This window comes from Mesoplodon densirostris, chromosome 7, assembly GCF_025265405.1.
Source record: "Mesoplodon densirostris isolate mMesDen1 chromosome 7, mMesDen1 primary haplotype, whole genome shotgun sequence".
Taxonomy (NCBI): domain Eukaryota; kingdom Metazoa; phylum Chordata; class Mammalia; order Artiodactyla; family Ziphiidae; genus Mesoplodon; species Mesoplodon densirostris.
Window position 1 is genome coordinate 46682422 of NC_082667.1, and position 26122 is coordinate 46708543.

The window sequence follows — 26122 nt, forward strand, 5'->3', positions numbered from 1 at the left end:
TGCAAACTATGTCAATACACGAAGCTGTAGCACGCCAATTAACAGCTACGGTCATATATATACACACATATATACGTATATATGTATGTATATGTAATTGGTGGGGGGGTGAAAATTATAAAACAATATGAAACTTAACTAATCTTAAAACAGAATGAATCTTAATTGGTCTGATTTTCCTCAAAAGTGAAAACTGAAAAGTGATTTTATAAACCTCTTTTTAATCTTCAATTTGCTAAAGTAACTAAAATTAAGCTATATTCTTAGAAAAATGAAAAGTAAACAATAGACTGATATTTTTGTTTTATTTTGCCAATGCATTAAATAAACCAAATTCTACATAAATCACTTTAATGTTTAATGGATTTCTAAGACTATGCTACAAGTTTCCCAAAGATCTTCTTAGACTGAGATTCAAAAATGACCAGCCCAATAATTAATTTAAATATTACAGGCTTTGCTCTTTTTCATTTTCATTTGTGACATTAAACTAAAATTGCTGTGTGCATAAAACTTTCTTTTGTTTCGAAAGGAAAATTTTGAAGTTATAAGAAAACTTCTCTTATAAACAGCACTCCCAAAAAAGCTGCATCATCTATTTAAGAGTGAATATTTCTGGGAGTTTGCTGGCAGTCCAGTGGTTAGAACTCTACTGCTTTCACTGCCGTGGCCTGGGTTCAATCCCTGGTCGGGGAACTAAGATCCTGCAAGCCACGCAGCGTGGCAAAAAGAGTGAATATTTCTAAATTTGAAGTATTTCTACCTAATATCAGCTAGACAAAAAATTAATAAAAAAGTCAATGCCAGCTAAGCTTACACAATTTACAGACATCAAAGGTAGTAAACTCAATGTAAATATAGTTCCATTGCATAAGGAAAAACGTGAAGGTGACTATAAAAGTGTTTACCGAAAAAAAGAAAGACTGGCAAGAGGTAAGGTAGGGATAAACCATAGCTCTCAAGATGAATAAAATCACTTTATTTTACCTTAAAAAATGTTCAGCTTGAAATATGGAGACAGAAATCTTTAAAGAATAAAGTCATTAAAGACATTACCAAGGTAGAGAAAAACATCTATAAACTAAAATAATCTCAAATATAGGTTAATAATTAACTTATCAATAAATAAGATGGTACTAAAATGTCACAGAACTCGAGCATTATTAATGAATTTTTTAAAAATAATGGACAGTATAGAAAGATCTGGCTTATAAAATCTCTTTTAAAAAGCAAAAAAAAAAAAAAAAAATGGGGCTTCCCTGGTGGCGCAGTGGTTGAGAGTCCGCCTGCCAACGCAGGGAACACGGGTTCGTGCCCCAGTCCGGGAAAATCCCACATGCTGCGGAGCGACTGGGCCCATGAGCCATGGCCGCTGAGCCTGCGCGTCCGGAGCCTGTGCTCCGCAACGGGAGAGGCCACAACAGTGAGAGGCCCGTGTACTGCAAAAAAAAAAAAAAAAGCAAATAAGTTTCTTTAATACATTTTTAAAGCTATGATATAATTTATATCATTAAGTGCCTAATCTGTCCCCATTTTTTACAAATTAATTTCCAGGGCTTCTCTTATCAAGCTCAACATTCAGGGTTCCTCCAAACTTCTTCTTCTGTTTGAGTTCAAGGATAACGAATAAAAGTGACTATGCATGAATATACTGGATTATGGTCAGTGGTCTATTCTAGACTTCCATTTTTCTAGCTATTTGTATGACTAATTCATTTGCCAAAGCCTCTGTTGTAAAAGTAATGTGCCATTACAAGTACTGCATCCTTGGTAGACTAATCTGCACAATTACTTCCATATACTGTATAGATATGTCCCTCAGTTTGCAATCAGCATCAGTATTGTTTCTTTTGCTCTTCTTATTCACAGTAGTCTGTAACACATTTTAAAACAGCTTAAGTGTTACATTGTAGTCCATGATTCCAACATAAACAGCTCAGTGAATAGCTTAGAGAAAGCCCTACATTCCCAGCAATAAAATTTTACTTAGTCAGTACAAGCTACAACTCACTGACACTTGGAGGAAACTTTAAAAAGCAGTCTCAGCCCTGTGGACTAACATACTGACAGGCAGAAGAATGTTGATTTTATTTTCTATGCTTGGGCTCGTAAGCCACATTCTAAGTAGTTTTTTTTTCCCCTTAATTAAATAAGAATTTTTAAAAGGACTTCAGAAGGTCCACATTATCTAAGAATAATTAAAACCAAAAAAAACCCACAAAGAGAATTTTGGTTGACTTAAAACAAGGACTAAACTTTCAGAGTAAATAGTGAGGAAATGGTTTAACTTGAAAATAAAGCTAAATTTCAAAACATTTCTTCAGCTGTAAACTGCCAGGTCCACAATTCCCAGTGATTTAATTTTTTCATAAATACTAACTTTTAGGGGCTTCATGAAATGCTGTATCTTCTACAAGACCTGCAATTTCATTCTCCAATGATCTGTATTGAACTTGTATTGAATTGTCAAATGTCAACAACAGACCAACAAGGACGATGACAATGCTAACCTAAAAACTGGTTTGAGTAAGGACTAGTGAATATTTTGTGTTATACTAATTCTGGCTACTCTATATATCCTAACAGCAGTGATCTTTTTTTTTTCCCCTAACATCTTTATTGGAGTATAATTGCTTTACAATGGTGTGTCAGTTTCTGCTTTATAACAAAGTGAATCAGTTATACATATACATATGTTCCCATATCTCTTCCCTCTTGCGTCTCCCTCCCTCCCACCCTCCCTATCCCACCCCTCTAGGTGGTCACAAAGCACCAAGCTGATCTCCCTGTACAGCAGTGATCTTGATAATGAGAACTCCCAACCCATAACACATCTGGGTAAAATAATAATAGTAAATAAAATTCCAAAAATAATAATAGTAATAGTAGTAAAGAACAGGAAGAGAAAAACAAAGTCAGACAATATAAAATAAAAGTGAATATTTCAAGTCCAAGTTCAACTGGCCACCCATAACTTTAACTATTTATGATTTTAGTTATTCAGCTGAGTTATCACCAGAAATCTATATAATGTGCTTGTATATTTTTTGTCCAGCTTTATTGCTATATAATTGAAATATACTTGAAACTTGTGTAAGTTTAAGGCATACAATGTGATGATTTCATATACATATATAATGCAAAATGATTACCACAATAAGGTTAGTTAACACTTCCATTACCTAACGTAATTACCTTTATTTATATTTATTTATTTATTTTTAATATACAATGGAATATTACCTTTATTTTTATGGTGAGAACATTTAATATCTACTATCTTAGCAACTTTGAAGTATATAATACAATATTGTTAACTATAGTCACAATGCTATAAATTAAATCCTCAGAACTTATTCATCTTATAACTGGAAGTTTGTATCCATTGACCAGCATCTCCCCATTTCCCCCACCCTCCCAGCCCATGGCAACCACCATTCTACTCTGTTTCTATAAACGTTTGCTTTTTCACATATAAGTGAGTTCAAACAGTATTTACCTTTCTCTCACTTATTTCACTTAGCATAATGCCTTCAATATCCAACCTAGTTGTTCCAAATAGCATATTTCCTTCTCTTTTATGGCTGAATAATACATACATACATACATACATACATACATACATACATACATACATACACACACACATACACACACACACACACACACACCCCACATTTTCTTTATCCATTCATTCATCAAGAGACACATAGGTTCTTTAAATATCTTGCTATTATCAATAATGCTACAATGAACATGGAAATGCAGGTTATCTCTTTAAGATAGTGATATCATTTCCTTCAGCTCTATACCTAGAATTACAATTGCTAGATCACATGGCAGTTCTATTTTTAATTTTTGAGGAACATCCATACTGTTTTTCATAGTTGTTACCAATTTTCATTCTCACCAGCAGTGACAAGGGTTCCCTTTTCTCCACATCATTGTCAACATTTGTTATCTCTGGTCTTTTTGATAATGGCAATTCTAAAAGGTGTGAGGTGATACCTAACTGTGGTTTTGACTTGCAGTTCCCTGGTGATTAGACAGACTGAGCATCATTTCATGTACCTGTTGGTCATCTGTATATCTTCCTTGGAAAAGTGTCCAAGGTTTGTTTTGTGACCAAACATATAGTCTATCCCAGGAAGTGTTCCATGTGCTCTTGAGAAGAATATCTTTGGATATTCCATCTTGGATGGAATGTTCTGAAAATATCTGTCAAACACATTTTGTCTATAGTGTTGTGTCCATTTCATCTATAGTCCAACGTTTCCTTACTGATTTGCTGCCTGGTCTATCCCTTGTTGAAGTGGCATACTTAAGTCCCCTGTCATTGTTGTACTGTTGTCTATTTCTCCCTTCAGTCTGTTGGTTTCTTCTTAACATATTATGTGCTCCAATGTTGGCTGCATACGTATTTACTCTCTTGATGAACTGACTCCTTTATCATTACAGAAGAACCTTCTTTGTCTCCTCTTACAGCTTTTGACTAACATCCATTTTGTCTGATTTAAGTATAGCTACTCATACTCTTTTTTGGCTACCATTTGCACAGGACATCTTTTCCATCCCTTCATTTTGAGCCTATATGTGTCCTTAAAGCAAGAGTCTCTTGTAAGCAGCATATAATTGAGTCTTGATTTTTTACCCATGTCTTTTGATTAGATAATTTATTACATTTACACTTAAACTAATTATTGATAAGTAAGGACTTACTAATGTCATCTTATTATTTTCTAGCTGTTTTGTAGTTCCCTGTTCCTCTGTTCTTCTCTTGCTGTATTCCTTTCTGAATTAATGATTTTTTGTACTGTTTTGCCTTGATTCCCTTCTCTTTATCTTCTGTGTGTCAACCATAGGTTTTTACTATGTGGTTACCATGTGGTTATTATATTACATAAAATATTTTATAGATATAACAGTCTATTGTACACTGTACACTTGTTAACAACTTAACTTCAATCACATACAAAAAAACTATCATTTTAGTCCCCACATATTTTATGTTTTTTGATAACAAAATTTACATCTTTTAATATTGTGCATACCTTAACAAATTTTTGTAGCTATAGCTATTTTTAATACTTTTGTCCTTTAACCTTTATAACAAAGTTAGCTTGTTAACACAACACCATATTACAGTACTAGTATTTGACTGTATACTTACCTTTACCATTTGATTATATATTTTCATATGTTCTCATGTTACTAATTAGTGTCCTTTCTTCTCAGCTTGAACAAGTCCTTCCCTCATTTCTTATAAGACAGGTCTGGTGGTGATTAACTCTCAAGTTTTATATTTTGGGGGGTTTTATTGTTTCTTTTTTTAGGGGGGCTGTGTCGGGTCTTAGTTGTGGCATGCAGGATCTTTGTTGCTGCATGCAGGAATTTTCATTGCAGTGTGCGGGCTTCTCTCTAGTTGTGGCGCATGGGCTCTCTAGTTGTGGCATGTGGGCTCCAGAGTGTTTGGGTTCTGTAGTTCTGGCGTGCAGGCTCCAGAGTGCGTGGGCTCTGTATTTTGCGGCATGTGGTCTAGTTGAGGCACACGGGCTCAGTAGTTGTGGCATGCAGGCTTAGTTATCCTGTGGCATGTGGGATCTTAGTTCCCTGACCAGGGATAGAACCCATGACCCTGGCACTGGAAGGCAGATTCTTAACCACTGGACAATAAGGGAAGTCCCAGGTTTTGTGTGTTTTGGAAATTCTTCATCTCACTTTCATTTCTGAAGGACAAGTGCCAGGGAAAGTATTCTTGGTTGGCAGGGTTTTTTTGTCTTTTTCTTTCAGCACTTGGAATATATCATCCCACTCTCTCCTGGCTTGCAAGGTTTTTGCTAAGAAATTTGTTGACAGCCTTATGGGGTTTCCTTTGCACGTAGGAATTTTTTTTTCTCTTGTTGCTTTTAACATTTTCTTTGTATCTTTGATTTTCAAAACCGTATCATAATGCGTCTCAGAGAAGATCTCCTTAAGTTAAATTTGTTTGGGGACGTATTAGCTTCATGAAGTTGGATTTCTAAATCTCTCCCCATATTTGGGAAGTTCTCATCCATTATTTCTCTAAATAAGCTTTCTGCTGCTTTCTGTTTCTTTTCTCCTTCTGGCACTCCAATAATGCATAGATTGTCTCTTTTAATGGTATCCCATTTTTCACATAGACTTTCTTTACTTTTTCATTCATTTTTCTTTGTTCTCCTCTGACTTGATTTCAAAGGTCCTTTCTTCCATTTCACATATTCTTCCTTCTGCTTAATCCAATCCAGTGCTGATGAGCTCTACTGCAATTTTCATTGCATTCACTGACTCTTCAACTCCAGAATTTCTGTTTGGTTCTTTTTTATGATTTCTATCTCTCTGTTAAGCTTCTCATTTTGACCATATATGGTTTCCTGATTTCACTGAACTGTCTTTCTGTGTTTTCTTATAGCTCACTGAACTTCCTTAAAACACTTATTTTGAATTCTTTGTCTGGCAAATTGCAGGTCTTCATTTTGGGGGGTTCGTTAGTGGAAAATTGCTCCTTTGGTGGTGTCATGTCTCCTTGATTTTTCATGTTCCTTGAAGTTTGCTTTACAGTCTTCACATTTGAAAAAGCAGTCACCTCCTCCATTCTTCACTGACTTGCTTCAGGAGAGAAATATCTTCTGTCAGCCCTATTAGGGATTCTGAGGCTTTCACAAACCTCTTCTATGGATATGACTGCTCTACTCTTCTTGTTCCTTCTTATGAAAGAGTTCTTAAGCTTGAATGCCTTCTCTCATTCCTGCAAAGCCAACCTCCTTACGTTTTCCCTAAGGTTGTGCTGAATGTTTAAGTTTGTGGTTTCTCCCAGACCCACAGTCAGGCTGGCTTTCTCTGCATGCTTAGCAGCCATCTGCAAAGGTTCATTCTCACCACCATCAGGAACAGGCATAAGGAGCCAACTACAGTGTGGGGCATGTGTGGGTGAGGGGCACAGAGCACTAAGGATGCCCATGGGTCAACTGGGAAATCTGCAGGCAAGGCATTCCAGCAGCTTCTAAGCAGGCTTCCTGGTAGAGTCCGACACATGGTCAGTGAGATCTATGTTCCTTTAATGCCCTTGGAGAGACCTACCTGCCACTCTCCCATCTTATTTTCTCTTTCTAGAACAGCCCACCACATCTCTCAATTTATCTTTGAGTGTTTTCCATCTATAGCTTTTGCTCTATTTTCTACACAATAACCTATTTCATCTTTCAGCCTTTCATTTTTATGAGTTTTTAAATCAATCACATTTTACTTCTGAGAATAACTTATTTCTCTAACTGCTTCTTTTACAAAGAAATCTATTCTTATTTTGTGACTGCTATATTTTCTCAAAACTCTCTGAAGAAATTTTTTTTCAGGTTTGCTCCCATTGCTAAATTCTGTTTTCTCTCAAATTAAATGCTTGTTCGGTATGATCTATTTTGTGCTGTTCATTTTCTCGAAATGCCTGGTGAAACTTGTTGTATACTCATGTTTATGAATGAAAAACTAGGAGGATGCACACACACCAGAAATGTCACTGCAGCAGCAGTTCTGGGGTTGTTTGCCCAACACTGTCCTTCTCTGAATGGGAAGCCAACTGTCAATTATATACATAAACTAGGAATACTGACTGGCAGACTTCAGCTGAACAGAATGAACATTGAGCAAATAAACTAGCCAAGTATGAGAGCTTCCCAAATGCTCAAAATCCTTTAATAAATTTTACTCCTGGATAAAGTTACCCTGAATCAAGCCCACTATTTTGGGGAAATGACTCCACTGTTCCAGATACACTCCTGCTGATTCCTGCTCATTTTCAAGCTCCCAGTTTGCCGTCTCTCCAGACTTCTACAGTGAAGAATGTTTCCAACCTCTCCTGTAGCATTCACTTGTGAGTGCTAGACTGTGGTTTATTCCTCCTTGGATTTTTAGTTATTAGGATTTTAGTTATTAGGATTAGAATTCCAGTTTCCAGAAATTCATTAAAATCTCTAAGTCTATTGCAACATTTTTTAAGACTTCTTCCTTTTTGCAAATGTTTACTACCATTTCATTAAAATTTGAGAGAAAGGAGGGAAGGGCATAAGTAGTAAATGACTGTGCCCAGTCCACCACCTAGGACACAATTGAGTGTTTTCTTTCTCTTTCTAATAGATAACTTGTTATCAGGTGACATTGTCTCTGTATTGCAACCTATATTTCAGATGCAGACTAACCTAATAATCAATGTCTCTGATCAGTCTATAATCTGACTTCAATGTCGCACAGTGACATCAAAAACAAATTCAGTGACATGGAAAATAAATTCAGTGACAAGGCAAACAAGTTCACGTTTTCTTTGTTTTCTTGCACACAAGCAGATAACCTCTATCTTATTTACCTGATAATTTCAGAACAAATTAAGATTTTTTTTTGTAATATCCATAGCATAAAGGAAACATTTCCCCAGGGAGCAGAAATATTTTAGCACTTCCAAATCCCTCAGATAAGACAAATATTCTCAACTCTTATACCTTCCATGTTTCACCTCAGTAAAAGAAAGATAATTACAAGTGCCTATAAAATGTTTAGTTACATTTCTAAAATGTTTTGAGCTCCCTGGAGGAAAGACAGTAAGGATAATTTATCATACAGTATTATCAATGACTATATTTTCATTTCTAATTCAAAACTACTAAAACAACATAAAAACAGAACATCAACTCTTCTTTATCTAATCATTACTTTATAGACCCGGGGGAAACAAGAGTTAAATGAATTCTTTTTAGATACCTAAATTTAGTTGAATTCTCTACCAGGATGCTACAAGACCAGACCAAACTATAAATATTTTGTTCTAAACTTAAGGAAACTTGTTGCCTTCATAGTATACAAGTTTTCCAACTTGTATACTTTCAGATATACAAACACAGATAACATTTTTCCATGGAAACACAGATAACATTTTTCCTGGAAACACTGATAACATTTTTCCATACTGTGAAGACTTCACAAACATGATCAAAGTCAGTCACAACAACAAGGACAAAAACAATAATAAAAGCAAACATTATTGAGATCTTCCTACTCACTAGTAAGTCTTTTATACGTATTATCTTATTTAATTTTCACACTATTACTCTGTGAGGTAGGAGCTATTATGATCCCAATTTCACAGCTGAGAAAATGCAGGTAGAAGTAAAATGGTTTGACCAAGATCATCATACAACCAGTAAGTAAGGAGCAGTGGCTGGAAAGTCTTTCTTAATGACAAAAGCAAAGTATTTTGAAGCAATCCTGAAAAGATCTCAGCGTTCCTAGATTAATAATCAGGGGCCACAGATTCAAATGGCATGAACACTAACTGGTGAAACCACTGATCCCAGGGTTTAAGTCTCCAGATTCCATACCAGTTTGCTTTCTACTCTTCCATGTTTTCTGTCTCTTAACCTGTACCAGGTTGCTGCCATAGTTCCAGGGACAGAAAGTCAACTTAACACTAATAGCTACAATAAACCAGATCCTGTCACAAGTGCCGATTTTATGGAATAGAGCTAAATCTTTAAAATATCTTTATTAAACTTCTATTCGTATTAACCACCTAACAACAACAACAAAATAACTGCAGAGGTAAAATAATAAATGCCAGACCTGAAAGATTCAGGTCTGTGTGGTCAAAGTACATTTTAGAATAAATGCCTTTTTCTTTCCTTTTCACTTTTTTCCTTTTTCTTTTCTATTTTTCCTTAAATACTTCACAAATACAAGATCAAGTTTTAGTAAAAGTAGCCTTTACCTGCCTCCTGTAACTTTTTCAGCAAAATGAAAATAACAAAGTCCACTGTCTTTCACCAAATGGCATTTACAAGTTGGGCCAAGACTTTTCATCCTCTGCTTTGCTAATTGCTATTAGAGGCGTGAAGGGCATGCCTTAGAGACATATTCCAAATGAGCCACTTTTCTCCTACACTTAAACCCATTTATATATCTTAAATTTCTTCATCGTACTGCTCAATTTATTGAACCAATTACAGTGTATCTTATGCCAGAGTGCAAAAAATTCCAGAATATATACATTGTAGGATACATCTAAATGTAATTTCTCAAACAATGTATCATTTCTGACAAGCAATACAATTAATTGTTAGTTTAATAAGCTCATTATGTTTACGAAAGTTGCTAAGAAGTACCACTAAATGGTACAAGATTTACTGGTAGAAAAAACAATCATAGACCCCTTTTATCACATGCTATTCAGTCATATATTTTCACAAATGTTGCAAAATCTACATCTTTTCCTCCAAAAAATTTAACATATAATCCATTATTTTAAAATTAAGGTATTTAAACCCTTAATTAGTAAATGCGTTTTTACCCCTTACATTTACATTTTCTTTAAGAATGACTTAAGCATTTTAATAATTTTATATAGATGATTAAAAGATGATATCTAGCCTTCTAATTAAATTCGTATCTCACAATAGGAACGTTCATGATAAATGCCACACTATAAAAGTCATAGTTCTGGGCTTCCCTGGTGGCGCAGTGGTTGAGAGTCCGCCTGCCGATGCAAGGGGCACGGGTTCGTGCCCCGGTCCGGGAAGATCCCACATGTCACGGAGCGGCTAGGCCCGTGAGCCATGGCCGCTGAGCCTGCGCATCCGGAGCCTGTGCTCCGCAAAGGGAAAGGCCACACAGTGAGAGGCCCGCGTACCGCAAAAAAAAAAAAAAAAAAAAAAAAAAAAAGATTACGAGTTAGGTGAGGTGAAGTTGCTTTAACTATGATAGTAAAGGAAGGCCTCTCTCAGGATGTAACAATGGGTTAAGAACCATATAAGGAGAAGATACTAGCCAAGAAAAACCTAGGGAAAAAGATTGCCAAGCAAAAAAACAAACAAAAAGCAAGTGGTAAGGCTGTAAAGGACTAATAAGCTTCAAGTAGTCTCCAGACAAAAAGAAATACAGTGTAAAGAATGAGAAGAAAGTAGATAAAGTCAGAGAGGTAGCAGCCTTGTGAGGCATTTAATTGTATCCAGGGTGCAGTGAGAAGTGGGATGGGAAGGTTTTTCTGAATTTTAAGCAGAAGATCAACAAGGTCTAATTTGTATTCCCAATGACTCTGACTGCTTTGTGGAAAACAGACTATATAAGAAGACAGGAGGGCTTCCCTGGTGGCACAGTGGTTGAGAGTCCGCCTGCCAATGCAGGGGACACGGGTTCGTGCCCCGATCTGGGAAGATCCCACATGCCGTGGAGCGGCTGGGCCCGTGAGCCATGGCCACTGAGCCTGCGCGTCCGGAGCCTGTGCTCCGCAACGGGAGAGGCCACAACAGTGAGAGGCCCGCGTACCGAAAAAAAAAAAAAAAAAAAAGAAGACAGGAGTGGGAAGATGTAAACCACTCATGCTATTCAGACAGCTCAGGCAAGAGATGTTAGGGCTCAGATTCTGGTTATAACTGTGTAGGTAATGAGTCACTGTAAGATCCAGAGTATACTTTTGAAGTAGAATAAGATTTTACAATGGATTGGACCGAGTATAAGGTGAAGAAAAGAGTTAAAACTCCTAAGTTTCTGGCCTGAGCAACTGGATGGATGGTTGATGTCATTTGCTGCAAAAGGAAGGCTTAGGGGAGCAATTTAAGAGACAGTATTTATAATTGTTTTTTGAATTTAATACTTTCAGTTTATTATTTTTCGAGTTCATCTGTCAAATTTCTCCGACTAGCTTACAATCCGTTTTGTATTTCTTTTGTATCCTCATGTGCCTAGCATAGCTGATATATAATCAATACCTGCTGGATCTAATTAAATTGAAGTGGTCTTACAAGAAAACTTATGAATCAACATTTTCAAACCTTATGTTTGAAAAATCAAATACAGATGTTTTAATCAAAGACACTGCATGTTCAAAATTAAAAAACAAATGCTAGAGACAAGCCTGTAGGTATACGTTTACAATTTTAAAATGCATGCATTGTTGAATGTTTGGTGGCATAAAGCAAACTGCAGAGAGAAGTTTTCAAAGGGAGTTAACATAGAAACATTTTTTAATGTCATAAATTATAATTAAACAGAAATGAACTAGAATTTGACATCACATCCTAAATAACTATTAGCAGCAAATGATAAATCTTGAAAAACTGGAATCCTCAGTCATTGTCACAACCAACGAAATAAAGGGAAATCATGTAAATGCAAACTTTTATGTATTCTCCTTTAAATCATACTGTGGCAAAGTTGAATGCTAGCAGCTTATGTTCTTGTGGGTAATTGGCTCTGGCATATTAGCTCCAGGAAAACACTTCCATCATCTTCTAGCCATATCTTGGGCAAATGCCAGAGAAAATATTTAATTCTTTATTTCATACCTTTTCTGTGTACCTTTTATACATTTTGCCCTTTAATAACTAATTATCTAACAATGTTAAAAATCTAAAAAAATTATACAATTTTTTAAATTGTACACTTTTCTTTCTAAAATTTGCTAACATAGAACAAGAAATCAATGACATTTTCACATGGGTATTAATTAAATTATATTAAATTGTAAGACTTTGTAATCTTTAAAACTGCTAGTTTAATTATAATTTATGACATTTATAGCTAAGGCTATAAATTACTTAGTTCTAATAACTGAGACTTACCAGGGCTTCCTGACATACCTTATTTAGAGTATGTAGCTCTCTACCTGCCCCCTACAACACTAACATAAACAGAGCATATATTCACAACTACATAGTATAAACACTGTCCTGTTTTCTGTTTTGAGACAACTATCAATGCTAAAAAACAGAGAGGAAGCTTACATCTCTCTCTCCCTCAGTAAAATATTGGGTCCTTAGAAGCAGGGACTATACCTTGTTTATTTTGGTAACCCCAATTTCACCAACAGTGCCTAACAGAGTAGATACTGAGCAAATGTTGCTTATTCTTTTTTTTGTTCCTAAACCTTGGCCTCAACTTGGCAATCCTTGGAAAGGCAACAATTTTGTCCTGTGATCACCAGTGACACATCTCTAAGATGGAGCTACCTCCGATTCCTCTCCTTTCTTCAAGGTTCAGGTCCCATGTAATTCATAAAACCTTCTCTGATTTCCCCAGCCCAAAGATAACTCCCTTTTCTACAGTTCTAAAGACTGTACTGTCTAATCACATATTTGACATGGATACACTATCTTGGACTATTTATTACCTATTCATTTTAAATCGAAATCTAGATATACCTTATTCCCTCAACTAAATTAATTTCAAGGACAGAATAATGGCTATATTTGTGTCCAAATACATAGCAAAGTGCTCTGCACTCAGTAAGTGTTCACTGATAAAAATAAAGACAAAGATGATAAAGATAATACAAAGCCAGTTTTGCATATTTTTCTATCAGGTATTCATTCAAAGGCATGGCAATGCCTTTGAAATTTCCTGATCAAAATAAGGAGTGAGTAAACTGTCACAGCCAAAACTAACAAAATGATATTATTACTAACTAAAGAGTATTTTACCGTCACCCAACATTTTGAGTAGGACTGTATATATGTGTATATGTATAAAACCAACCTAATATAATGAAAATATAACCAAGAAGTATGTGAAAAGGTAGGATTACACCCTCAAAAAATGATTATTTAGTACCATGAGCAATCAAAACTATATGGCAGGGCTTCCCTGGTGGCACAGTGGTTGAGAGTCCGCCTGCCGATGCGGGGGACGCGGGTTCGTGCCCCAGTCTGGGAGGATCCCACATGCCACGGAGCAGCTGGGCCGGTGAGCCGTGGCCGCTGAGCCTGCGCATCCGGAGCCTGTGGTCCGCAACGGGAGAGGCCACAACAGTGAGAGGCCCGCGTACCGCAAAAAAAAAAAAAAAACTATATGGCATAGTAACAAAAGATGTCACAAAACAGTATGCCCCCAATTTTTCTTTAATGGGTATATAATGTGTAATGTGAATGTGCATCTATGTTTGTGTATTTATATAGGTACACTGGAGGAAAGGGAAGGGAAATAAAGAAATAAACACTAAAATGTTAGTAATTACTACACAGTAAAACTACAGATGATTTTTACTTTCTTCTTCATGTTTTTCTCTACTTTCCAAATCAGAAACACATACCTAAATACAATGAATAATTTTCTTAAAATAAAACCTCCCAACATTTAGAAATTTTGTCGTTGATGTTAAAATAAGCCAACAATCTCAACTTAGTCTAGTAAGCAACATAATAGAGTTACAGAACAAAGTTATTTCTTAAGGTTAAACTCAGTCTCTGAAAGTATTTCTTACCTATTCTGCACTAACCACCCTCTTAGTTAAGTAATAGTTATACAGCAATAGTATAAATAAAAGGCTCTATTCAGAGGAAGGGACGATGAAGATACTAAGACTATCATTAGTATGCAGAATGTATCATGTACAAAAATTCATTTCCTTTGGACACAGATATAGTCAAAAATCCATGTGTAAAGCCTTTGATCTCATTACATTTTTAAATTACAGACCCTGGCTGACAAAAGATAAAAGACCAATTCATATTTTGCACTTTCTGAAAAACTTGCCTAATACTGAAATTTATTAATCTGGACATAAAAAGTACAAATCTACTTAACAGACAAATGTTAATGTTAACACAAAAAGTTTCCCATTTAGAAAGATCGAGAGATTCAAAGGTTTATTCTAAATTGGAAACACTATCAAAACAACATAGTACAGCCACTCTGGAAAACAGTTTAACAGTTTCTTTAAAAACCAAACACTCAACTACCATACAACCTGGCACCTACACTCCTGGGCATTTATCCCAGAGAAATAAAAACTCATGTTCACACAAAAACCTGCACATGAATATCTACAGCAGCTTTATTTGTAACAGCCAAAAACTGGAAACAAGCCAGATGTTCTTCAATGGGTGAATAGTTAAATAAACCAGTACAGCCATACTATGATATACTACTCAGCAATAAAAAGGAATGAACTACTGATATACCGAACAACTTGAATCTCCAGAGAATTACGTTGAGTGAAAACAGCTAATGACAAATAGTATGTACTATATAATTCTATTTATACATCATTCTTGAAATGATTACAGAATTTAAAGAATTACAGAAATAAAGAATACATTATTGGTTGCCAGAGGTTGAGGAATGGGAGGTAAGGGTCAGAGGGAAGTAAATGTAGCTACAAAACGGCAGCATGAAGGATCCCTGTGAAGGAAATGTTCTCTATCTTGACTTACAGTAAATATCAATGTAAATATCCTATTTTGATACTACTACAGTTTTGTAAAATAATACTATTAAGGGAAACTGGGTAGAGAGTAACATGAGATCTCTCTCTTATTTCTTACAACTGCATATGAACCTATGATTTTTTCAAAATAAAAAGTTAAATCTTAAAAAAAAATACAGTATTGGGCTTCCCTGGTGGCGCAGTGGTTGAGAGTCTGCCTGCCGATGCAGAGGACACGGGTTCGTGCCCCGGTCCGGGAAGATCCCACATGCCGCGGAGCGGCTGGGCCCGTGAGCCATGGCCACTGAGCCTGCGCGTCCGGAGCCTGTGCTCCGCAACGGGAGAGGCCACAACAGTGAGAGGCCCGCATACCGCAAAAAAAAAAAAAAAAAAAAAAAAGTATTTTTAGGGCGTTTTCCAACATTGATTATGTCAATCAAAATCAAATATCTTCTCTCCAGGAATTTCCAATCTAAACGAGGCAACACAAAAAAAGTTTGTGGAAGTTTCCTTAGAATTTAAGATAAGTGTGTAAATACATATAGTATTTCAGTATTAAAGTATCACCATGTGGTAGTATAGAAAAGCATGTGTATGACTAAAAGAAAAAAAAATGCATTAAAACTCAAATCTATTCTAGTATGTAGACATAATATTTTTTAAGTTTTTTACAACATCAGAAAGGAAAGCAGCACCTAGCATAGTTTGGTGCTACTATTATGGTTTCCACAGCACCCTATAATTCATCTTCCAGTCCTTTTCAAACATTATTTCTATTGTGACTTTTCCACTAGACAGCAAACTCCATAAGTACAAGGATGTCTTCATCTTGCTTTCCAGCATATGGCACAGTAACTGACACATGATAAGAACAGAGCAAAAATTAAATATTTTAAAACTGAAATAAGTTGCTGAATACAACCCTGAACTACATTCCCGTTACAAAATTCAAAAACCTATCCTTAGGTAAACACATAATTAATTCATCTTTCCTTAGTTGAATTTTTCAATGTCGCCTATCAATTCTATTAAACAACTTTAAAAGGTTTTAATACAAATATGTTTTTAAAATATGAACTTGACAATGAAAATCATAACCTTAATTATATATTTACAGTAAATATCAGACTAGACAACATTAATTTCAATTCTGAAAACTTAGAAATTTAGAAGCCTAGCTAATTATATTATTAAATATATTCAGTATTTAGAGATAGAAATGAATGCTCTTCTGATTCCAAGAAAACTGTGCATCATAAAAGCTCATCCTTAAATCTTTTTTGTCATAAGAAGTTAGCAATAGAAGCAGAGTATGAAATGAAATTAAAGATATACAGAGAGACATATACAGATATAGATATATACCCTATCAAAGATGAAGATCTAATCTTTAAGGGAAAAAGAGTCATGAAGGACACAGCGCCGTGAATCATCTTCCTCCTGAAGTAAGTGCAATTCAGTCATATATGACAGGAATAAACCAGAGAGCATCAAAGCTATTTTAAACATTTAAGTCTATCCTTTAAAACAGAGACAGAAAATATTCTCAAATTTAAGTAGGTTTTCTTTTTTTTTTTTTTAAGGGAACTTGATTCAAAAAAACAAACAAAAAAAGGTTAAAAAGTGCATGGAAAAACCTTGAAAGCAAAAAAAGAGAATTACTCACCAAGTTGGCCATATAAATTGTGAGCAGCCCTCTCCTGCAAATAATTTTAAGAAGAGACAGTGTGAGACTAACCATCAATTTGACTTAATAATCACTTTATCATTTTTTTAGAAATCTACCAAAACAATTATCAAAAGTTGTGGAAAAGGGATAAATTATGCTGATCTAAGTTTTCAGTACCCTAATAGTTGGCTGTAAATAGATTCTACAAGTCATTCTAATCTGTAGTCATTAAACATTCTGTTTAATGCTCGTTAATTAAAATTCTTTAAAATTACTATTGCCTAGTAATTGTTAACTAGACTTACTGTGATAATCATTTTGCAATATACACCAATATCTAATTATTATATTGTTCACCTGAAACTAGTATAATGTTATATGTCGATTACATCTCAATTTTTTAAACTACTAATACCTTATTATTTATTAATAGGAAGAGAGGTACAATTTGCTATCATTCTATGTTTATGCTAGAGAATTCTAAATTTAAGGAAGAATCCTAACAAATTCATCTTGCCAAAAATGTCAGGGCCATATCAATTCTAACTAAATGCATATTTATTTTTTAAAAAACAGATCTTCTATTTGTTTCACACACAATGCAACACTTCATTAGATGCCATTACAAATCATACAAAATCACCTTGTTTTAATTTCATTGTTAAGTGAAAAGTCAGGCAGTAAGTTAATTCTCTAATGCCAAAGGACAAACAAAAGCTCTATAAACACTCACTTTACAGAAAAACTGCATATTTACTAAATGCATATTTACTCTTACTTAATGAGAATTCATCTAGAAACTCAAAGATAAGGACAATTTTATGCCCTTAATCACTTTATTTAACTTATCTGCACATGAGACCATAAATGAAACATATCCTATCCTCTAAGAAAGAGGTCTTTAATGTTTTAAGAATTCAAGGGCAGAGTTCAAATAACAAACTCTGAAAATTATAAAAACTTATTTGAGTTTCAATTATGAACTTTTTTTAGAACTCAAAGAAACTACTACTTTATATATAAAAGAAGCAACAATATCAAATCACTTTCACTTAAATATCATGCCAGGTCTTCATATTAACATCATCAATCAAATCTTCTTGATGTCAGATCCAGTCATACAAAGTCTTGATTGCTCATCATTTAACATGGCTTAATAAGATTTTTAATTTACTAAAGCCACATGGAGGCAGTATGATATAAGTGAACAATGCTGAAGTGAAGTTAGGAAATCAGGGTTCCAGTTAACTTTAATTCTCTGGTACCCTGTAATTTTGTCATAAAAATAAGGGAACAAAACTAGTTATCTAACTTACATTTTCAAACATAAAAACAACTTAAAGAAAAAAATTTACATTTATCAGCAATATATAAAACATATCATTGGGCCACCCTGGTTGAAAGGAGGAGGCGGTCTAGGCATACCCACTGGGCCACACCCCCCCAGCAATGTCCCTCTTCAGCAGGTCCTAATGCATCTCAGCAGAACAAGACAAGTCTACTGACCTTCTAAAAAAGAATTTCAGAATCAGTGATAAGATGATCTGTAAGGTCCCTTTTAGCTCTTCTTTTCTATGATTTGTACATATGAATTGAAATTGTTCTCACTAATCCTTAACAATCTTATTAGTTCCTACCAAATTCTAAATCAAAGATGTTCTAATAGTACTTATTTTAAATAAATTATATCAAGAAAAGTTAGGGTAACATCATCATCCAAGAGTCACACATACACAGAAAAGTTAAATCCTTCTCAAGTGATACCTATTCTTACCAACAGTTGGTCATTATGAAGAAAAAAAAATATTCTTCATTACAAAACCAAAATAAAAATATTTCTGTAATTTCAGTGGTAGTCCCTGAAAATACTTTTCATTATGAAGTGAACTAATGTATGATGCTATCTTTAAAAACATTTGTTCCACTAATCTCATTCTGCCTCTAATATTAACAGTAATCCAGCTCCAGAATCATCACAAGCTTCCATCTATAACTGTTTACCTTTACTGAGCAAAGATTATCTTGTTAACCTTTACATTTTCACAGACCTGCAAGAATAATACCTGGCATCTATAGACACTAAGCAAATGGTAGAATTATGAAGCAAGGTGTTACTAGGAACCCAGTTTTATAAAAAGGAACACATTACAAACATGTATTATAGAAATATAATCACAAAAGATAGCCACCAGACAGAGCGAGGGCCAATTAATGATACTAATTTATTAGCAAGCAAAGACATGATCTGTTTGTCATACATTTGTATAAAATTTAATAATTTACAAGGTATAATATTTTGAAATCAGATTTTATCCTCTCACTAGTTCTATGAAGTGTAACACAGATACTACTGTCCTCACTCTATTGAAAACAAAGAATCAAAGAAGTGGTTTCCTTAAAAATACAAAAGCAGCAAAAAACAAGTTCATCTGGCTCCAGTTTCACGTTCTTTCCAATGCACTGCTTCTACAGAAGAAAATCTTTCCATTACTAAGTTACCTTTCTTTTTTTAAAAATTTATTAATTTATTTATTTTTGGCTGCACTGGGTCTTTGTTGCTGCATGCGGGCTTTTCTCTAGTTGAGGCAAGCGGGGGCTACTCTTCCTTTTGGTGCACGGGCTTCTCATTGCAGTGGCTTCTCTTGATGCGGAGCACGGGCTCTAGGCGCACAGGCTTCCGTAGTTGTGGCACATGGGCTCAGTAGTTGTGGCTCGCGGGCTCTAGAGCACAGGCTCAGTAGTTGTGGCGCACGGGCTTAGTTGCTCCGCAGCATGTGGGATCTTCCCTGACCAGGGCTCGAACCCGTGTCCCCTGCATTGGCAGGCGGATTCGTAACCACTGCGCCACCAGGGAAGTCCTAAGTTACCTTTCAATTCTAAAATTCACTTACTTGTTTAATATGCTGTCCTAGCAGGCTTCTGTGTGATGAGGATGAACAAAGCCTTGACATATTCTTACTACTGGGAAAAACTGAGGATGCATCGTTATTAGATCATGTCCTATTCTGGTCTCAAGTTTCAATTTATCATTCCCAAACAATGAGGAAGTTCACCTCCTTCCCAGCTTTATCTGAATTCCAACCCAAAGCTAATATCCTCAAGAAGGAGAGGACAATGCCTGTGATGGGCATGATATGTTGGATTACATAGCCATACTCTTTTTGGTGCCTTTACCTGGTACGTCTTTAACCTCCATTCCAATGTCAACTTGGTAGGTTAGAATATGAGAACAGTGATTTATTTTAACACTTCTCCAGAGATGTTCAGTATCATAGGAAATAGATAAGCTAATTAAATACCAATTTTATTTAACACTTGACTGTATCTAGCCTCGGTCTGAAGACAAACAAGTCACTCCCTTCCTAGTGCCTAAATTCTCTCTGGAAACCAAGTTATATATTATAAAACACTGCTACAACAGTGATGGGGAAGGGGGAGGTGCCAATTAGAATAAAAGGTGGCCTAGAGGAAGGGCTGGGGCCAAGGAGGACAATAACTTTTTAAACTTCACAGGAGTCTCTGATACACAAAGACTCCCATTCTGCTGAGCATCACTAGATTAGAAGACTGGTGAAGCTCAGTGAATAAGCAGTCTAAAGTTAGTTGAGTATTTCTTTAAACTACAGATAAGCTTCTTTTTTTTTTTGATGGGGAAAGGGGGTGAATCTTTTAAACTTGCATGAAAAATGTAAGTGGGTGTGCACATCAAAGGGTACTATCTAAAAAAGTATTAAGAACCACTGCTGTAAGAGCTAACTCTTTGTAATCAGAGTATCACTACTCCTATGGGAAAATATTAAAATAATTAAATTTTCTTAACATCTCAGTAGATTAAAAGGTATTCTCACATTCTGTTGAAATTCCAAGGATTATCTTCTTAACGACATTATTTTGTCTAATCAGATGAACAATAATGCCTTTTTTCTGGAAACTTTAGTGTAAATATTCTTTAGCTAACTTTCTCAAACTTCTGAATGATACTGTATATAACATATTTAATAACTAAGGTCACTACGGAATACAGAAAGAATGGTGTAACCTCTAAATTCTAAATATTTATATATTCTATGTATACATATAAAATATGTGTTCTGTGTTCTATGGATAAGGAGAAATTAGAGATTAAAGAAAAACAAGGTGATTGTTCTTAAACATTGTAATGGTTACCAAGAGATGCTATTTAATCATTTCAGAAAGTCTTTCAAAATATAATAGAGGGCCTCCCTGGTGGCGCAAGTGGTTAAGAGCCCGCCTGCCGATGCAGGGGATACGGGTTCGTGCCCCGGTCTAGGAGGATCCCATATGCCGCGGAGCGGCTGGGCCCGTGAGCCATGGCCGCTGGGCCTGCGCATCCGGAGCCTGTGCTCCGCAACGGGAGAGGCCACAACAGTGAGAGGCCCACATACCGCAAAAAGAAAAAAAAAAAAAAAAAAAAAACCAAAATATAATAGATTTCATCTGTCAGAATGTTTTAGAAGAGTATAAAATACTTCTTTAAGGTATAAGAGTGGATAAGGTAAACTTCCAGTCTAGAGCAAGAGTCTATAATCACATTCTATTATATATAGTGGATAATACAGAGTAAGCTTTTCAGAAGACTGCAAGGTAATTTAATTTTCTTCCTGTGAACATGACACTGAAACCTGAAGATACCAAGAATTTATAGGCCAGTTTACAAGTATTCTTTTATTCACATATTATACAGTTGATTCATTTTGGTCATATCTGCTTGGGAGTTTCATAACTACAACAGTGTAATTTAACAACTCAAGCCACGAATATACTTAGAATAAATATGCAATTTTTGATACTTTAATCCACGTCCATGTTTGAGCACCCTGCAGTTTCAACTTACCTAAACTAATACTAAATATCAAAGCAAATCCATAGCAATTCTACAAAACAAAATCCATCAGAACAACTTCTTTCTGAACCACAAACAAAGCACTTCCTAGAAAAAGAAAGAGAAGACTAGTTCTTAACAGCCCACCTAGGGATAAACTAGATGTTACCAATGCTTCCTGCTGAGTTACTACCATCACAGTTCTTTGTGGCACAAATTTTTTAAGCAACCCTGGAAACAACTTCAAAGCTTTCACAGAACCCCACAGTGATGCGATTAAGATTTAAGTAAGCTGCCCTCTTACAAGGTGTTAGGAACTAGCTGGCAAAGCATGCTTAATTCTGTAGAGGGAAGGAGACTGGGAAAGATGGATGGATGGATGGAGGAATGGGTGAATAAATGGATGGATGAGTTGGAAAGTTGGAAGGAAATAAGTTTAAACCAATGCAGATGAAGACATACTTATGAATTTTGATAGATCTTCACTTTTACATCTATATCTATATCTATATCTATATATCTATATATATATATCCATCATACATATGTGTGTATATATAACCATGTTGTATGCCTGTACCTCATTAAACGCTTTTTGAAAAACTGATTATACAAAATGTATAACCTCAGTAAAGATTTTATTAAATACAGCTTTAGAGATTTAAAAATTAGGATTACCACTATTTGCTAATTTGAAAAAAACTGCTTATCTTCCACATTCTGTTTCTTCTACTCTTTCTAATATATTACTGATATTTATTTTTAAAAGGATGAACTGACAACTGATCAACTGATAAAAGATCAATTGAAATCTGATTCCTTAAATGCTGCTGTTTCCCGATTTATAACCTCAGACCTCTTCTTATTCTGAGCTTTGAGACTCTGATCTTCTCCCATAGCTTCAACAATAACCTACAAGAAGGAAACTTCCAATTTTATTTATATAACTACTGTGCTTCTCCTGAATCTAGACTCATATTTCAAGCTGCCTACTGGCTATCTCCATCAATATATCATTGACTTTCTTTGTGAATTAAAGGCATGATTATAAATTCCTTTTCCTTAAAGTAAAAACTATAATATTAATATGCTTCATTTGGGGCTAGATATAATAATTTTGAAATACACATAACTTCAACCTTTGTAAATTACTTACTGTCTATTCAGGGATCTTGATGTTTAATGAAATCAATAAAAATTTGTTTTAAGTAAAAAATACTTTTTCAAAGCAAGTAAGACCACTGAGTTAACTTTTGTGCAATTCCAGATAAACACAGACCATACTTTCTTAAAATAAGACACACTATAAAGCAACTTGTAAAGAAATAAAACAAAAAGATTTGCTTTTCTATCTTTTAAGGTTAATGCCAAAAAAAACTTTTAAACCTGCTTTTTAAACAGTAAGTCACCAGCTTCTGAACAATACTATAAAATTAAATTTTAAAGTTTTTAATTAGACCCCCAAACCAGTATTTGTGGCTGATGTACATATACATACACAATTCTAAAAAAAACCCAAGAACTCAAAAGCTATTTCCAGGTATCAACTGCATCACCTAATAAACAACAGAATCAATACATATCACAAAAAGTTCAACTACTAAACAATCACATCAAGATAAGGATCAATTTTTCTTCAGCAACCATGGGATAATACTTATAAAGAAGCCAAACTTAAAATTCTGATCAGGTCTTCAAAACAGTAAATCCACTCCAATTAATATTTAGAACAGGCCATAATCTAGAACCAATTTTCTATGACTACCTACTGTCTATGAATAAAACACTAGTGCAATAGCTCACTTAAAAAAATAAAATAAGAAAACTTTAAAAAAAAATAGTGTACTACCAAATGTAAATGGAGAATAGGAAATAAACTAGTAACCAAAATCGAAGTTATCACCTCACTTCTAGGAAACCTCTTTATGCCTTAAGAAGTTATAACTTTTAATATCAATAACACAATTTTATTTTAGAATTATTATGGTATTTAAACAAATGTTGGTCTTCAAAGAAAATTTTGACTTTTTTGAAACTAAAATTGTAAAGATAAGACCTAGACTAATACATCAACAGAAAAAAATTGAGAAATCAACAAAACACACATATATATGAGAAAATGGTATATGACAAGAAGCATTCCAAATCAGTGGAAAAAGAATGGACTACTGAACTCCTGGTGCCAGAGTAACTGACTATTGGCTAGCAAAAAAAGAAAGAAAGAAGGTGGGGGGGGCAGGGGGGGAGAAGAGAGAAGAAGAAGAAAGAAAGGAAAGGGGAAAAAAAATTCTATAATAAGTAGCCTCTAAGATGGACCTAAACATATTTCTACATTTTGGGATGTGATAATATTAACACTAAGAAGCTATAAAGTTAAAAATATATAATGTAGCCTGTAGAGCAAGCACACACACGAAAGAAAAATATTTTAAAAAGAAATACATAGAAATGGAATTCTAAAAAAAGAAAAATCATTCTTCCAGTTTCCAGTTTCCATGTAGGGAGCTTGGAAGTGATCACTTAGTCCTAACACCAAGTAAAAAGCTCAACAAACTGAAAAGTTAACATCCACAAGAAAAGTAAGGTCACACTGCAAACTGCTGCCCGCAAAATTGGACAGACTGCAGGCAGATACAGAGAATTACAACTTAACAGAGAACAGACTCACAAGCTGAAACCTCGGAGGGAATGAGAGCCAGTAGAGGAAAGCCTGCACTGTAATTGATAAATAGCAGGCGGTTCCGCGTGGAAGTTAAAAATTATAGAGGTATCAAGTCTTAAGGGGGCCCCACACTTTTTTGAGTTTTACCTCCAGGAGCTTGAATAGGTTCTCACAGTAAATAGAAGAGAAAAATCCCATTGTACTTCCAAGTAGGGGGAGGGGAAAAGGAACCATTTTGAAATAAACCAGAGCACTGGCTGCCCTCAGGGGAAACTAGTTAAACAGAGCCTAACCTGCTGGGGTATTATGACAGCCTAACTCACCTGGGGAAGGAAAATACCCAACTCCAGGTGGCTCTAGAATTCCACATGGAGGAAGGAGAAAAACCCAACTCCAGCACACTCTAACCATCCTGCCCCACCAAGGGGGAGGGGGAAAATTGAGAAACACTTGTAAAGTTCACAGTCCACAGGCATATGCTCATTGGAAGGCTGAAACCGAGTCAAAAGACTATAGAACACTTCCCTTCCCCACACAACTCACCACCACATTACAAAAGGCCTATTTACAGCAATTCCGTTTACCTGGTACATCATGTCCGGCTCACAAGAAAAAATTACAAGGCATACCAAGAGGCAAAAGACACAAATTGGGGCTTCCCTGGTGGCACAGTGGTTGAGGGTCCACCTGCTGATGCAGGGGATGCGGGTTCGTACCCCAATCCGGGAAGATCCCACATGCCGCGGAGTGGCTGGGCCCGTGGGCCATGGACACTGAGCCTGCGTGTCCGGAGCCTGTGCTCCGCAACAGGAGAGGCCACAGCAGTGAGAGGCCCGCGTACCGAAGAAAAAAAAAAAAAAAAAAAAAAAAGACACAAATTGAAGAGACAGAGAAAGTATGAGAACCAGACATGGCAGGGACGTTGGAATTATCAGATCAGGAATTTAAGACAACAATGATTAATATGGTAAGGGCTCTAAATGGATAAAGTAGACAGAATATAAGAACAGATGAGCAATATAAGCAAAGAGACAGAGATCCTAAGAAAGAACCATAAAGAAAAGGACTATGACAGAAATGAAGAATGCCTTTGATGGGATTATTAGTGGACTGAACACAGCTGAGGAAAAAAATCTCTTAGCTATAGGATCTATCAGTAGAATCCTCAGAAACTGAAAAGCAAAGAGAACAAAGACTGAAAAAAAACAGAAGAGAATATCCAAGGATTGTGGGATAATTACAAAAGGTATAACATATGTGTAATGAGTACAGCAGAAGGAGAAGAAAGAGAGAAAGGAACAGAAGAAATATTTGAAACAATGATGACTCAAAAATTTCCCAAATTAATGTCAGACACTGAACCATAGATCCAGGAAGCTCAGAGAACATCAAGCAGGAAAAAATGCCAAAACAAAACTATACCCAGGCATATCTTATTCAAACTACAGAAAATCATAGATAAATAAAAATCCTTAAAGAAAAACACAGCTTACCTACAGAGGAACAAAGGTAAGAATTACACCAGGCTTCCCTGGTGGCGCAGTGGTTGAGAGTCCGCCTGCCAATGTAGGTGACACAGGTTTGTACCCGTGGAGCGGCTAGGCCCGTGAGCCATGGCCGCTGAGCCTGTGCGTCCGGAGCCTGTGCTCCACAACGGGAGAGGCCACAACAGTGAGAGGCCCACGTACCACAAAAAAAAAAAAAAAAGAATTACATCTGACTTCTCCTCAGAAACCATGCAAACAGGAG

The 26122-nt window shown here is 35.6% G+C and overlaps 1 protein-coding gene across 1 annotated transcript in view; it reads right to left on the minus strand.

Moving 5' to 3' along the window:
- Nucleotides 1–26122, minus strand: part of TMEM135 (transmembrane protein 135) — a 242397-nt gene that overhangs the window by 163522 nt on the left and 52753 nt on the right. Inside the window, exon 4 of the mRNA XM_060104976.1 lies at nt 16866–16899. Coding sequence (XP_059960959.1) covers nt 16866–16899 — 34 coding nt within the window. The remainder of the gene's footprint in view (nt 1–16865; nt 16900–26122) is intronic.